Here is a 16,807-nt window from a genome sequence, read left to right as displayed (position 1 = left end):
GGCTTTTCTTTTTTCAAACTTTCACAACTTCGAATTGTACTGATCTTGGATGAAAAAAGAATTCTTTTATGATTAAAGAATGTTTGTGTAACAAGCTGTCAATTTATTATTTAGATTTTAAAAGTTAGGTCTAGCGCAAAAACGCACCACGGTCCAAAAACATTTTGATCATCATCGATTCACGACTATCGCCAGTTTACATCGATAGAATGAGACCCGAAGGGAAGTAACTCATGTTTGACCTGAGTTCAGGATGGGTCCAAAAAGTGTTCGAGACAATCTGCAAAATTAATTCTTTAAAAATTGCTCGCTCTTTACGTAGGGCACCTAGGATGTTCCCGTTTGGTGAGCGTTCAAATGGAAGGGTGTTTGTACTGTGTGTAAAAGCCTGACAGTATCTGTGATGGTTTACGGGAGGCTTACTGTCCGGGCGTGAATTCCGGTATTCATAACAGCCGTCCAGCACCAAAACGAGGCGCCATTGTTGTTAAGGACCAAGTCCACGAAAATAAATTCTTCGAAAATTTCCGCTCACGCTCGACAGAAAGCAGCCAGGATGTTCCCGTTCGGTGAGCGTTCAAATGGAAGTATGCTTGTACTATATGTAGACGCTCGTCGGGGAGCTCTGTGATGGTTTACGGGAGGCTTACTGTGCCTTTAAAGTTACAGCCAACAACACTTTCCATGGCCTTGTAACAAAACGTGTAACAAAACGTGACCCGAGTTGGCCACTGCCGACACCGAGGACGCCGGTAAGGCTGAATGATATAGTGTTCTACGACGACGTTAGAGTAAGCATCATTTGAATGACTCAGGGCGGTGTGAAGCATACGTCGAGTACATGCTGCGTGCAAGCATACGTCGAGTACATGTGTTCTGCGCGAACTTAGAATCCGGTTTCATTCTAGAATGGACCGGGTCCAGGTTGGAATTCTAACCCTGCGCAAGTACAGGGGTGCCATTCTAGAATGAAACCCTTGAATAAAGGGGGCCGTAATGTTTGTAGGTAAGACAGAGTTGTCTTCCCTTGAATTATCTCCACCTGCACCTTCCCTTTGATAAAATGGGGCTGATTTGTCTACCCCTGAAAAAATCCTTTGGCGATCTTGCGATGTCATGTCATGTCAAGAAAGTTGACACTCCTGAGTACGCAATAAACAAAGGCAGACCATAGCAAGGGGGACTACCAGGGCGGTATTGTTTTTGTGATGAGAGCCGGTTGCGGCCGCTTGCAATGTCAGCGCTGTCTCCCTCTCGGAAATGTCCGGTTTTTTGACAATTTTTTTGACAGACAGACAGACAGACAGACGGTCAGACCGACTAACCGACAGACAGACCAACAGAAGGACAGAGTGAGTTATAGAGCTGTTGTCACAGGTTTAAAAAAAAGTTGACATTATATCTTCACAATTCAGAAGACCAACTTCATGTATATGAATAAGATTAAAAGTTACAAGCGAGATCGGCAAAACACTGTCAGTCCGGAAATTTCCGTTCGTAGCGATCAGTGCTGAGTGTCTCTCAAAATCGTAATCACTTTCAGAACATCACAATCCCAATTCACGATGTCTTTGAGTAAAGTGTAAAAAACCCGAAAAAAAACCCAACCAAACACACAAAAAACAAAAACAAACAGAAAATCCACATTTGTGGCTTTGGCTGTGTGATAGTCTAACTGAAATGACTATTCCAACTTGGACCCAAATTCCAACCTTGCGCACGGCCGATTCTAGAATGGACCAGCAACAAGGGTTTCATTCTAGAATGGCACCCCTGTACTTGCGCAGGGTTAGAATTCCAACCTGGACCCGGTCCATTCTAGAATGAAACCGGATTCTAAGTTCGCGCAGAACACATGCAAGCTTACGTCGAGTACATGCACCCAGCCAGGAGCCAGTTCTTTCATACACAGCTTCTGAATAACAGTGTAACACGCAGAACTTCAAATACAAATAATCAGTTTCCCATCCCCCACCCCCCACCCCCCCACCCCAATTTTCACTCTCTCTCTCTCTCTCTCTCTCTCTCTCTCTCTCTCTCTCTCTCTCTCTCTCTCTCTCTCTCTCTCTCCATGCACGCACACACACACACACACACACACACACTCTCTCTCTCTCTCTCTCTCTCCCGATACCCCCTATGTTAGCGTATGCAGCTCCGGTGGCAGATGCCTACTGCAAAACCTGAAAGCGCCTTTGTGCATGTCTGTGACCGTGCTTTTTGACACACAGAGGCACAGTGACCCACTCAGACCGTGGTGATTTGGAGACCGCATTGCAGCTCATGAGTACTGACGCCGCGCAAACTTCTGGAAAACACACCACAGGAGCGTGAAACGTGCTTGAATAATTGAATTGATTTCCAGTTTGCTTTGAACAATTGGCAATACTTCTTGAATCGATATCGCCGTGCAAAAAAAAGCACTTTTTATCTTCCTCAATTCTAAATGTTGAATGATCCATCTCAATCTCCAGAGGGAAGTCAGGACCTAAATTAATCCTTATGTCTGAATTTGGGATATCTATCGGTTATTCAAATCACAGATCTGTTGATTATTGGCTGGCCAATATTCGTGGAAGGGGAGTGGGGGTGGTAACTATAAATGACCAAACTCCGGTTTGATGATGTTATCAGTATTGACTAAAAGACCAACTTCTTCTTCTTGTCGTTCGCCTAGGACTAAAAGACCAACTTAGCTGTGCGTAAACCAAACCAGAACGTTCTGCTTGTCTGATAACACGTAGGCCTGCAGTATTAATCTTTTATGGACCCTTGGCTTTGGTGAAGAAGTCATGTTCCAAAAAGGACCGTTTAACTTTGACAGACGGCTTAGTCGTTAACATGCTGTATCTGAAGTTTTTGCCATGCTTGTATGACTGAGAGGTGATACTGATATAAAGTGATACTCTTGTATCATTATTCCAAATAAATGAAATGTTACACAAGTAACACTGAAGTTAGAAAAAGACAGTAAGTAATATACGAGTTTAAACTGATGTGCATCGTCGCAATTCCCAGTCTTCGAGAAAAATTCAAGTCAAAACTTTAATAAATGTAAAAAGTATCTATCAACTGAGCCTGAACAAAACACCACCTTTTTCGCTCTTCAAGCACCTGTGCTTCGCGCAATTTGATGGTTTTTCACCGCACAGACATGTTGCAGAGCCTCTTTCTCGACCGGCCACCCCCGCCTTCCCCCACTCTTTCTGTTTCAGCCTACTCATCCAATCAACGCGCACACCGTGCTTCGACCTCTCTGTGTCGCAGCTTTGGGGATTCCAAGAACCTATTTACTCTTCAGTTTTCTCTTCATCCCGCTAAACTGCGTGCATCCATTTGCACATCTGACTGTCGTTTCGCATTATTGATTTTCAAGTTTCATCGACTTTTGTTGTTGTCCAGGAAGCATTATCCGTGGAAACAGGTTGGTGCAGATTTGCCGTTACCTGACTGTAACTGAAAAGAACTTTGAAAGGACTACAGCTGCTGCACTGGATAATTATGAACAGCAAAGAAGTGTTGCATGTTTTTTCTTGTTTGACCTCGAATAGGCTTGGCAGTACTGACGCGGTCATGATGTTCTCAGGGTTATTGAGAACAAAAAATTAGTTTAAATGTGTTAGGGATTGTGTATTTTGCGCACTTTGTTCAGTTTCAACTTTCTCCTTTGACATGGGAGGGGGGGGGGGGGGGGTCAAGGCATACACTATCATAAATTATAAAGATCACGATTTTATCAATAGGATTTGAAGTAACAGCTGTGACAAAATATTTGCTTTCTATTAGAACCTTCTTTACTATGATATATATATGAATATTTCTGATGTTTTATATATATAGACCCAAATGTAATACTAACATAGTTTCAGTCTCTAGCTCTCCCTTTCATTCCCTCTGTTTTCTTCATCGAGTCGTCAGGTCAGTTACGTTTTAATCTCAGGGCTGGTGCGGTGTAAACCATTGTGCCTGCAGACACTTTTGCGTCTATCTCGCTAGGGCGTAAAATCTCTTTCAAATTGCAGTCAAGTTACCCAGTTCTCACAAGTGTCTGCTGCTTGTGTCTCTTGTTGTTTTTCTGCTAAATTGCCATTCAATACAACCCCCGTCGGTAAGACTTCAGATCCAATTTCTAGGACACATGACTGCGTACAAAAGATTGGGCATTCTTTTCTCTTTTTTGACGATTTGCCTTTTCCCTTGTTGTGTACTCAATTCTTCATCAAAGAATGTTTATGGGAAATATCTCGCCCCACTGTTTTTGAAATGTGACCGTCTAAAGATGGCGCCCATAAGTGATTAGTCACTTCCTGCGAGATATATCACTTGGCTATGACGACTTCCTGCGATATATCAATTGATATAGGGTGCATGTTTGACCAATGGTTAGTTACAGTTTCGTCATGTGACCCATAAAAACGCAATAAATATATATATATCAAACATTAGTTGAACAGTAAAATTAAAAACAGACAAACAAAATAAGTTGGCTACCCAAATTTCATGTAATATATATATACGACTTGTGTCTGTGTGTGTGTGTGTGTGTGTGTGTGTTCGCGATGCACGGCCAAAGTTCTCGATGGATCTGCTTCAAATTTGGTGGGCATATTCAGGTAGACCCCGGACACAACCTGGTCGATGAGAATTTTCAACACGTGCTCTCAGCGCGCAGCGCTGAACCGATTTTGGTTTTTCTGTTCATCTTCCCAGATCCATTCCCAGTAACTCTTCCTTATCTTCTCCAGTGTTTTGCGTTTATCTCCCTTCCTTCGTGTGGCGTCAATCCATATTCCCGTTACTATTTTTAGAAGGTCACTGTCCACAACGCTCAATCCATATTCCCGTTACTATTTTTAGAAGGTCACTGTCCACAACGCTTTCATCCCGTACTCTTCCTTATCTTCTCCAGTGTTTTGCGCGTTTATCTCCCTTCCTTCGTGTGGCGTCAATCGCGTATGGTGCGCCACTCACCCAGCGAAGCCGGGTATTCGGCTCTACTTCTTCCCGGCGAAGCCGGCTACCCGGCGAAGCGGGTATTCATCTAGTATAGATCTATATATATACGACTAGTGTCTGTCTGTCTGTCTGTCTGTCTGTCTGTCTGTTCGCGATCGGTGGATCTTTTTCAAATTTGGACACCGTATTCAGCTACACGCCGGACACAACCTCATCGATGAGATATTTCAACACGTGCTCTCAGCGCGCAGCGCCGAACCGAATTTTTTTTTTTTCGGGATCCACTACCAGTAACTCTTCCTTATCTTCTCCAGTGTTTTCAGCCGCGATTATCTCCCTTCCTCTGTGTGGCGTCAATCCATATTCCCGTTACTACGCTACCATTTTTAGAAGGTCACTGCACGTTACTATTTTTAGAAGGTCTCCAGTGTTTTGCGCGTTTATCTCCTTTCCTTCGTGCGCCGGCAAAGCCGGCGTACACCCGGCAAAGCCGGGTCCCAGGCGCAGCCTGGTATTCGGCTCTACTTCTTCCCGGCAAAGCCGGTACCCGGCGAAGCGGGTAATCATCTAGTATCATATATATGTTGAAAACAGAAAAACAATGAATCTAATTGCTAACTTATGAACATGTTAACGCACATAAGCGCGCATGTAAACCTGCATGTGCTCGTAAATTTATATACAAACTAGATGAATACCCGCTTCGCCGGGAAGAAGTAGAGCCGAATACCCGGCTTCGTCGGGGACCCGGCAAAGTACGCCTGGTCGATGAGAATTTTCAACACGTGCTCTCAGCGCTGCGCGCTGAACCGATTTTGGTACAAAGGAAGGGAGATAAATGCGCAAAACACTGGAGAAGATAAGGAAGAGTTACTGGGATTGGATGTACAGAAAAACCAAAATCGGTTCAGTGCTGTGCGCTGAGAGCACGCACGTGTTCAAAATTTTCCACGATTGTGTCCGGGGTCTACCTGAATATGCCCACCAAATTTGAAGCAGATCCATCGAGAACTTTGGCCGTGAATTGTGAACACACAGACAGACAGACAGACACACACAAGCCGTATATGGATATATGTATGTGTGTGCGCGCGCGTGATTGTATGTGTGTGTGCATTGGGGATGTGTGGATGTGCCTGTGTCAGTGTGTGTGTCTGTGGGTACATGTGGATTCATGTAGGGGTGAGTGCTAGCACGTGCGAACACACACACGTTTATTGAAAATAGCCATGAAATAGTCATGCAACAAACGTGCATGTGCATGCTATCTTTCACCTTTACTTACCCGTTTTGAAGTACTCAATATCTCCTACCCACCTTGTCATCATCCAAGTATTCAACACTGCATTATCTTCAACAATCGACTTGTTTAGAACTACTACTGCCTTATTTATTTTTGGAATTCCGGCACGCAAAAAATATTACGTCATGTATAATTACATCATATACAGACATTGCGTCAAAGGATATTTGTAAACATCATGCGAGCTAATTATAGAACACCCTGACGAAGGCCATGAGGCCGAAATATTGGTGAAAATAAGGCTTGTTTTGGTTATTTTTTCCTTATTTGTTTGTATTTATAGATATAGATTGACGTCTAAAGCGAGAATGCAGAAAAATGACGTCATGAGAAAGGGAAGTCATCCTTTACTCTATGAGACAAATCATCAGGTCTCATAAATTTATATAAGAGTATACAAGTTAACCCTTCTCTCGGTTGAAAACGAAGTTAAACACCAAATAAAGAAAGAAAGAACCCTTCTCTCTGCAACAGGAATTGACCATGGGGCACAACTACACAAACATCCAGAAGCTCTCTCTGGCAGGAGTGGTCATTGGCGCTCTGCTGTGCATTGCCGGAGCACTGTCACCATACTGGATCGTCTCCGACCCTCAAGGATTCGACCTGGTCGGCACCATTGTTGGAAAAATCGTCAAAGGAAATCTGGGGCTGTACATGTACTGTGTGGAAGTGAAACTTCTTGGCGAAAAGAACTGTGAAGTTTTTGAGATTGGAGATCAGGGAGGTAAGTCTCGGCAAAATAGGCGTTGAAAAAAGTGTGTGAATACATACATGTAGATATGGGAAGGTGTGTGTGATTTGGTGTCTGTGTCACAGTGTGTGTGTGTGTGAGTCGGTGTCGCTGTTTGTGTGGATGGGTGAGGGTTTTGTTTGTGTGTGTGTTTGTTTAGTAAATAAAAGTTCCTGTTGGATTCAGAAACATTGCACTATGATGACTATCTGTACAGGGTGGTTCCACACTTCGCGTGTGTGTGGTTCAGCATGTGTGCTGCTGGCCATCCTGTCTGGCTCCATCTCTTTGTGCCTGGCCTGCTGCAACTGCTGCAAGCGCTTCATCTGCCTGGGAATCCTTTCCTTCCTTGCTGGTAAGTACAGTAAAGTACCTTGTAAGCGCCCAGTATCTAGTTAACGCCTACTGCCTACTTTACGTCCAAACTGCATGTATACAGCTCTAAGTGTTACTGTCTTGCATCTACCTCGTGAGTCCGAGAAAAATGTCCCTCTTTCTTTTTGCTGCCATGCGGTGGTGCTCTCAGACACCTCACACACAGGCTGTATGGTAGGGTTTTTTAGTACCTAGTAAATGCCCACCCCCCACCCCCCACTTTGGAAAACTGCAGTCAGGGGAGGATAATTTTTCTCAGGTAGATATATATCTCGATTCAAGGGGATGCATGCTGCTTTGTTTTTCGTGTTTGTATAATACCCCTGTCACACTAGGGCTGTGTCCTCACAGCATTCCCACGGCGTCCAAGAAAAATTAAGAACGCTGAGGTGCGTGCAGTAGGGCCTCCTACAGCGCCGGAGCAACGCGGTGACATCTCCATTTGACGCAGTGGAGTCGACAAGAACGCCATGCAACAGCGCGCACTTTTACCATGCTCAAAGTATGCACCGTGGCTCGGCATTCTGATATATGCGCATTGTAGGGTCGCCGTAGGGTCGTCATAGCAGCGCAGTTACGTCTCCTGCCGCCCCACAAGAGCTCCATGGGCGGGCAGTACGGACGCAGTGGTAGTCGGCGGCGCTTGCACGTAGATTTCATTGCGCTTCTACCGCGTCCATCGGCGTTTGCACAGAGACCTCACGGAGTCCTTGGGGATGTCACTGCGCTTCTACCGCATCCATCAGCGTTGGCAGGGCATTTGCAGGAAGTTGCCAGTGCATTGTGAGCCAACCCCATAACGCAGAGTACACTCCCCTGTCGTATACACGCACTTCCGCTTAATCGACATGCCGTGGACGCGCAGTGACAACTCTTATCATGCCGTGAGCACAGTCAATCGCAGAGTTTTCCTGTAATCCCATGGCGTTCTTAGAAATTTGTAACGCCGCGGGAATGCTGTGCTCTTATAACTGGCCAAATTCAGAAATGGATAATACCTAGGATCTTTTTCGTGCATACTTGGTCTTTTGTTTGTGTATACACTAAGGCACTATATAGCAGGTCTGCACAAAAGTTGACCTCAGAGATCAGCAAAATCCACCAGGTGCAACCAGGATTCGAAGCCCGAACCTTCCATACTTCTTCTTCTTCTTCTTCGTTCATGGGCTTAGACTCCCACGTTCACTCATGTTTTTAGCTAAGAGTGGAATTTTACAAGTATGACTGTGTTTACCCCGCCATTCAGGCAGTGTACGCCGATTTCTGGGGAGGCATGCTGGGTATTTTCGTGTTTCTATAACCCAACAAACTCTGTCATGGATTACAGGAGCTTTTCTGTGCGCACTTGGTCTTGTGCTTGCGTGTACACACGAGGGGGTTAATTAAGGCACTAGCAGGTCTGCACATATTAGTTGACCTGGGAGATCGGAAAAATCTCCACTCTTAACCCACCAGGCAGCAGCGACCGGGATTTGAACTCATGACCTCCCGATTAGGAGGCCGACGTCTTACCACCACACCACTGCGCCCGTCACCTTCCATACTGAAGGCCGACGTCCTACACACTAGGCTAAGAGCCCTTCTGTTGTCAATGCTAAATTCCTTTTTTACTTTGCATGATTTTACAGCACTTTGAGCAGGGTATCATTGGATTTTTAAGTTTGATAAAAATTATGTTTTATTATTGTTGTTATTATTTTCACAAATCTACTCTTTCTGTGCACAGCTGTGTCAGGAGCAGCATGCGCCATCATGTTCGCCAAGAACACAGACGTGTTCACGTCCACCATCGCAGACTTCAAGCTCTCGTCCTACGGCTGGGCTTTCTACCTCTTCTGCGCTGGCGTTGGCCTCCTCGGCCTCGTCTCCTTCACGGCCTGCTTCGCCTCCCCCGACAATCCCATTCGTGGAATGGTGTTGGGCCACGCACCTTCCGTCATGGTCAGCATGGAGAATCGTACCGCCGTCAACAACCCCTACCTCAACCTGCAGGAGGAACACATGGTGGGGGTCAACACCAACGCACTGCAGCCTGGACCCATGATGGTCACCAACAATGGATATTAGACCGATGATTCGAGTGAGGAGTGGACAGTAGTGAAATTTCATTTTGCTCTTGATCGTTTTGGGGGGGTTGGATGGGTGTGTATAATGGTCATTATGAATGGATACCAGACAGATTATTTAAGGATCGGGGGGGGGAGGGGTGGGGTGGGGGGTGAGATGGACTTGTTGAACTTTACTTTGCACTTTTCGAAGAGATAATTATAGCAGCTGGAGGGGCCATGGTGAAATTGTTCTGGTTGATTATACAGTGGTCGCCGCTTAATAAAGCCACTTCTGGACCGACGAAAAATGGCTTTAATAAGCGGCGGATTTATTAACCGGCGGTCCAGGAATACGTCATTTTCGAAAGAAAAGAAAAATCTTCTCTATTGTTTACGTCACTCAGTCACTTTCTTTCGTCATTTACACTTGTTTGAATCTAAACAAAACTTCACGAAGGATGTTGAACTTTTGTTTTAAATATGTACATGTACGTGTACTTTGATCACTTCGTTACATCAATAATTTCACTGTCACCGTCACGAATCATTACTCGGCAGAGAAGAACGATTTTATGAGTGTTTGTTTGTTGGTCGTCTTCCACAAGATAATGTGAGTTTTAGTCACAAACTACGTGATTTCTCTGAGAAAACTGGCTTTAATAAGCGGCGGGTTGGTTTTATTAACCGGCTTTTTCTAATACATAAGATATAGTGATAAATCCGGACCGTCTGAAATCGGCTTTTATAAGCGGCTGGCTCTATTAACCGCGGTTTTATTAAGCGGCGTCCACTGTATTTCTGCAATAGGTTTTTTATGATGTTTTGGTGGTCGTAGACTAGAGGACACCAATAGAAAGATAAGCCAAGTAAGACTTGGGTGCGGTTGGTGACATTTCACAATGGTCATCTTTTTAAATCTTTATTTTTTGGGTTGTTTTGTTTTGTTTTTTGGATTGGGAGCAGTAGGACCCCAATGGCTTTACTGAAAGAATAGGTGATTGACTAGGATCAGGTGTGAGTCATCAACACCCCCCCCCCCCCCCACCCCCCCTCTAGTCAGGGCTCAAGATGGTCACTAGCAATGGATATTTGCTATGATGGGATGTTAAGGGGACAAGGACGATTGTCTTGAGCTATGAAAATGAAAGGGATAATTTGGGCGAGGAGGATCAGAGGGTTAAAGTTTCTTTGTTTTTATCTCTCTTTCTCTGGCGGGGTGATGATGGAACAGTTGTAGCATTTGCTTTGTTTCTGAGGTTTGCAGATCACCTACACATTGCTCTTTTTTTTTTTTTGGGGGGGGGGGGGGGGGGGGGGGGGATGATTTGTGTTTAGGGAGGGCATCACCACAACCAATAACAAAAAATTATTTGATTGAGGAGTCAGTGGTGGAATATTCCACCTCGTTTTTCAGCGTATTTCTTTGGGAGTACTGATCGTTCAAGATACACAATTATCATCAGTTAATTATCGTCATGTTTGATTTTTGTTTTCAATGTTAACAGTATTTTTTTTCAATGTTCAGAGTCTGCAGTGAGGGATATACAACATTAAAAAATAGATCAAATCAGAAGGCATATTTTTTGTTTCCTTTATGAAAATGATTGTCCCAGAAAGATGATTTTTTTTCCATTCTGATTTATAGTTTGGACATCAAAGCTTTTTTACCCATTCGTTTTTGATTTACCTATTGAGTTTGCATGATTTGATAGATTTTAGAATTATGTTGGAATATCAACAGTTATTATCAATCATTATTTTTTTTAAAGCTTTGCTTTGCTTATAAATTGCCATTCAAGATGCACATATCTTGATTTTAAATTGCTGGAATTTGTGTGTTACTCTTTCATGTTCAGGATATTAAATATGGACCAAACAGGGCCCAACAAGTCAGTTTAACTCAGAATATCAAGTAATCAAAAAGGAAACTCTTAAAACTTAATCTTCCCCTTGCTTCCTGGGTCATGAATAACCCATACCCTCACACAAAAATGTGTGTTTATGACAATATTTGGAGTTTTTGCTTGAGACTTAGTGTAATCTTCAAACATTGCAGGACCTTCCTAATGACTAAGTCTCATTAATCATTATTATAATAATAAATAACGTCTGCAGCACGAGTCCCATTAATATTGGTTCCAGACGCTTTACAATTTAATTTAATTCGTTACGTTGGTGACCAAACAATCACTGGCATATTTTGAACTACACAGTCTGAACAGTGTAGGTTGTATATGATTCCTATTGGATTTGTTTAATTAATTTGGGAAGGACATATGCGGTGTCCTTATTTGGTTGGAGTGGGTAGAGCAGGACCTCAAGAATATATACACAATAAAAAAAATGATCATGTTAAATACTTTCATCACAGCAGGAGTTACTGTTCGGATATAATTGGTAGGTGGATTTGGTACATAGACCATCCCAAGATCTATGCCTGCACTGGTAGAAAGGTTAATAGGGATGGTGAACATGATATAATCAGTCATAATGAAGAAAGTAAATTCCGTTTGTATAATGCTCAGTCGGACATTGTTTTTAAATATCTTAAAACTGTATTTGTCTTCTTAATTTGTGAAAAGATGGTTAATAGCAGTCTGAAAATTACTTTCAGACTTTCAGTCAAATTGCCTTTGTTGCGAGGTCACATTCTCAAAAAGTCTGAAAATGTTTTTGTTTGTAATTAGAATCACTTGTGTGAGTGTTAGTTGGGAAGGTGCCAAAGATAGATGCTCCACGCAAAATTGCTTTTTATTTTCTCACATGTACCTTTTTCACTTTTAAGACTGTTTTTGTTTGTTTATGTTGTTATTCAAATGCTTGGAATAATAAGTTCATGCACATTTTATTCTAGTTGTCTTTTTTTCTTTTTTTTCTTTAGATACATGCGGGTTAGGGGGAAGAATTTACCCGATGCTCCCCAGCATGTCGTAAGAGGCAACTAACGGATTCTGTTTCTCCTTTTACCCTTGTTAAGTGTTTCTTGTATAGAATATAGTCAATGTTTGTAAAGATTTTAGTCAAGCAGTATGTAAGAAATGTTAAGTCCTTTGTACTGGAAACTTGCATTCTCCCAGTAAGGTCATATATTGTACTACGTTGCAAGCCCCTGGAGCAATTTTTTGATTAGTGCTTTTGTGAACAAGAAACAATTAACAAGTGGCTCTATCCCATCCCCCCCCCCCCCCCCCCCCCCCCCCCTTTCCCCGTCACGATATAACCTTGAACGGTTGAAAACGACGTTAAACACCAAATAAAGAAAGAAAGATACATGCATGTACTTAAAGGCACAGTAAGCCTCCCGTAAACCATCACAGATACGGTCAGGCTTTTACACACAGTACAAACACCCTTTCATTTAAACACTCACCGATTGAGAGCATCCTAGGTGCCCTCCGTAAAGAGCAAACAATTTTCAAACAATTTATTTTTGCGTGGTTTATCTTACCCCTGAGCCATCTTGAATCCGTGTGATCCAGTTTCCCTTTTTCACAATGTAGTCGTCAGTTAGTTATTTGAATGCGACTCGATGTGAGCTTATTTACAATAGCACGTTTTTATGCATGAAACAAACGGCTGTGGTTCACAAGAACTCTAGCGATGGCTTTTGACTGTTGAGAGGAACGGCGATATGCATGATAAACCGTAGTCTGCTACGACCCTTGCGTGACCCTGCTTCCGGGCTTTTCTTTTTTCAAACTTTCACAACTTCGAATTGTACTGATCTTGTCTTGATGAAAAAAGAATTCTTTTATGATTAAAGAATGTTTGTGTAACAAGCTGTCAATTTATTATTTAGATTTTAAAAGTTAGGTCTAGCGCAAAAACGCACCACGGTCCAAAAACATTTTGATAATCATCGATTCACGGCAATCGCCAGTGTACATCGATAGAATGAGACCCGAAGGGGAAGTAACTCATGTTTGACCTGAGTTCAGGATGGGTCCAAATTAAAAGTGTTCGAGACAATCTGCAAAATTAATTCTTTAAAAATTGCTCGCTCTTTACGTAGGGCACCTAGGATGTTCCCGTTCAAATGGAAGGGTGTTTGTACTGTGTGTAAAAGCCTGACAGTATTTGTGATGGTTTACGGGAGGCTTACTGTCCGGGCGTGATTTCCGGTATCATAACAGCCGTCCAGCACCAAAACGAGGCGCCATTGTTGTAGCAGCCCAAGTCCACGAAAATAAATTCTTTGAAAATTTCTCACGCTCGACAGAAAGCAGCCAGGATATTCCCGTTCGGTGAGCGTTCAAATGGAAGTATGCTTGTACTGTATGTAGACGCTCAGGGAGCTCTGTGATGGTTTACGGGAGGCTTACTGTGCCTTTAAGCAACAAGACCATATTATCACCGTTATTCACAAACCTCGTATCTCAATTTTTCATGTTGTGAGAAAAATGAAAACAAATGTTTTGAAAAACCACCGCTTCAAATATAACTTCAATTCATGGGTTAATATTTCTTTAAATCAGTGCAATACTTTTCTTAATGTGTGTCAATGTCAGTTATCAATGATATTCCATTCAGTTGAGAAAATATTGAGATATAGTAGCTTTTCATCCGAAAGGAGTGATCCAGAAGTGGTATGTATACAAGTTTTTTTTTATGCAAACTAAAAATACAACAGGAGAACCCCGTATCTTTCATATTATGACATAGTTTCCATCAAAGTGTGGCACGAAAACCTTGTAAGTTTAACTTGAGCGGGTTTTTTAGCCGCTCACTTCAAAGAATTTAAGATACGAGTTTTCTTCTCAAGAACTTTTCTAGAGAGCTAAGTATCACCACACAGGCAACATAATAAGGGAGCTTACTATTGTTTTAGTTCCGAAACCCCAAAAATTGAGATACGAGGTTTGTGAATTACAATTACAGCGACGGTATATGAATACATTTGTACTGCTTTTATATATCTTATAGATTTTTTTCAGCACTGGTACTTATATATCATAATACAATAAAAGTTACTGACACACGTTTTATAAAGAACATGTGCTGTTGTTGTACAATCTTTCTGTCGCGTCAGCATTCATCTTTCACACATCAATCGACAAGAGTTCCTTTTTTTTTTCTTTTTTATAACTGCCATGGAGTTACTGATAGTCAGAGCAGTGCTCCTTAGCTTTTGTATTTGAAGTCAAATGTAGCATCGTTTCAGTTTTGTCTAATCATTTTACGTGTGCAGCTTTTGGTCAAATGATTTTTATGTTATACTTATAGTTCAAATAAAGCTGTTTTATCTGTACCTCTGAGTCTGTCATGGTACAGTGGTCGCCGCTTAATAAAGCCACTTCTGGACGGACGAAAAATGGCTTTAATAAGTGGAGGATTTATTAACCTTTGCTTCCTGGGTTCACCTGTACCCAGAGACACACTAAAATCATTGTAACTCTGGAACCATTAAAGGTATCGTTTTGAAATTTTAAGTATCTCTCACACAGCTAATTTGCTCTCTGTCTGCAAATTTTTAGTGTGTACATGACAAAACATTAAAATTAATTGATTATGTTTATTAACATAAACACTACCGATTGCGCGGGTTCACGCAAACCCATACTTTTAAAGAGTAGTAGTGATTGTAACTATCCCTCTGCCGACGGCGCGGGTTCTGCTACACCCATAATTACCAAAGCGGCGGAACAGTGTCTGTCTGCCTGTTTGTCTCCAAGAGACTGTCTGTCTCTCTGTCTGTCTGTCCGTATCTCTGTTGTCAGTTGCTCTGTCTGTCTATCCGTCTGTCTATCTGTCTATCCGACTGTCTGTCTATCTGACTGTCTGTCTCTCTCTCTCTGTGTCTCTCTCTCTCTGTTTCTCTCTCTCTGTCTCTCCATAGACCTATATTAGAGGGTCCCTGGTCTCTCTCTCTGTCTCTCTCTCTCTTAGTCTCTGTCTCTTTCTTAGTCTCTCTCTCTCTCTCTTTCTTAGTCTCTCTCTTTCTTAGTCTTAGTCTCTTTCTTAGTCTCTCTTTCTTAGTCTCTCTCTTTCTTAGTCTCTCTCTCTCTCTTTCTTAGTCTCTCTCTCTCTCTCTTTCTTAGTCTCTCTCTCTCTTTCTTAGTCTCTCTCTCTCTTTCTCAGTCTCTCTCTCTCTCTGTCTTAGTCTCTCTCTCTTTCTTAGTCTTTCTCTTTCTTAGTCTCTCTCTCTCTCTTTCTTAGTCTCTCTCTCTCTTAGTCTCTCTCTCTTTCTTAGTCTCTCTCTCTCTCTTTCTTAGTCTCTCTCTCTTTCTAAGTCTCTCTCTCTCTTTCTTAGTCTCTCTCTCTCTTTCTTTGTCTCTCTCTTTCTTAGTCTCTCTCTTTCTTAGTCTCTCTCTCTTTCTTAGTCTCTCTCTCTCTCTCTTTCTTAGTCTCTCTCTCTCTCTCTTTCGTAGTCTCTCTCTCTCTCTTTCTTAGTCTCTCTCTCTTTCTTTTTCTTAGTCTCTCTCTCTCTTTCTTAGTCTCTCTCTTTCTTAGTCTCTCTCTCTTTCTTAGTCTCTCTTTCTTAGTCTCTCTCTCTTAGTCTCTCTCTCTCTCTTTCTTAGTCTCCCTCTCTCTCTTTCTTAGTCTCTCTCTCTTTCTTAGTCTCTCTCTTTCTTAGTCTCTCTCTCTCTTAGTCTCTCTCTTTCTTAGTCTCTCTCTCTCTCTTTCTTAGTCTCTCTCTCTTTCTAAGTCTCTCTCTCTTTTTCTTAGTCTCTCTCTCTCTTTCTTAGTCTCTCTCTCTTTCTTAGTCTCTCTCTTTCTTAGTCTCTCTCTTTCTTAGTCTCTCTCTCTTTCTTAGTCTCTCTCTCTCTCTCTTTCTTAGTCTTTCTCTCTCTCTCTCTCTTTCTTAGTCTCTCTCTCTCTCTCTTTCTTAGTCTCTCTCTCTCTCTCTTTCTTAGTCTCTCTCTCTCTTTCTTAGTCTCTCTCTTTCTTAGTCTCTCTCTCTTTCTTAGTCTCTCTCTCTCTTTCTTAGTCTCTCTCTCTTTTTCTTAGTCTCTCTCTCTCTCTCTTTCTTAGTCTCTCTCTCTCTTTCGTAGTCTCTCTCTCTTTCTTAGTCTCTCTCTTTCTTAGTCTCTCTCTTTCTTAGTCTCTCAGTCTCTCCCTCCCCCTCTCCCTCCCCCTCCCCCTCTCCCTCCCCTGCAAGAAGTCGGTGAAGGGAGAAACTCGATGCACCCACTGAAGTAGCGCTGTGGGTTTCCCTGAACCCACCCCGTCGTTAGAGAAATAAACGGTAAAAACCCTCTTTCAAATGTATGGGTTCAGACAAACCCGCATCGTCGGGCGTGTGTAGTCAAAAGCGGCATCCGGCAAAGGTTAACCGGCGGTCCAGGTATACGTCATTTTCGAAAGAAAGAAAAAAATCTTCTCTTTTGATTACGTCACTCAGTCACTTTCTTTCGTCATTTGCACTTGTTTGAATCTAAACAAAACTTCACG

At 42.5% G+C, this 16,807-nt stretch overlaps 1 protein-coding gene across 1 annotated transcript; it reads left to right on the top strand.

Moving 5' to 3' along the window:
* The first annotated feature begins 3,200 nt into the window (after positions 1–3,200).
* Positions 3,201–14,663, top strand: LOC138959334 (uncharacterized). Its single transcript, XM_070330762.1, has 4 exons — positions 3,201–3,424; positions 6,734–6,986; positions 7,210–7,347; positions 9,094–14,663. The coding sequence occupies exons 2-4, from the start codon at positions 6,743–6,745 to the stop codon at positions 9,432–9,434; spliced, it is 723 nt and encodes a 240-aa protein (XP_070186863.1). The 5' UTR covers positions 3,201–3,424; positions 6,734–6,742; the 3' UTR covers positions 9,435–14,663.
* Positions 14,664–16,807: the final 2,144 nt, after the last annotated feature.

Source organism: Littorina saxatilis, linkage group LG2 (genome assembly GCF_037325665.1).
Source record: "Littorina saxatilis isolate snail1 linkage group LG2, US_GU_Lsax_2.0, whole genome shotgun sequence".
Classification (NCBI taxonomy): domain Eukaryota; kingdom Metazoa; phylum Mollusca; class Gastropoda; order Littorinimorpha; family Littorinidae; genus Littorina; species Littorina saxatilis.
This window is presented reverse-complemented; position numbering and strand designations above follow the sequence as displayed.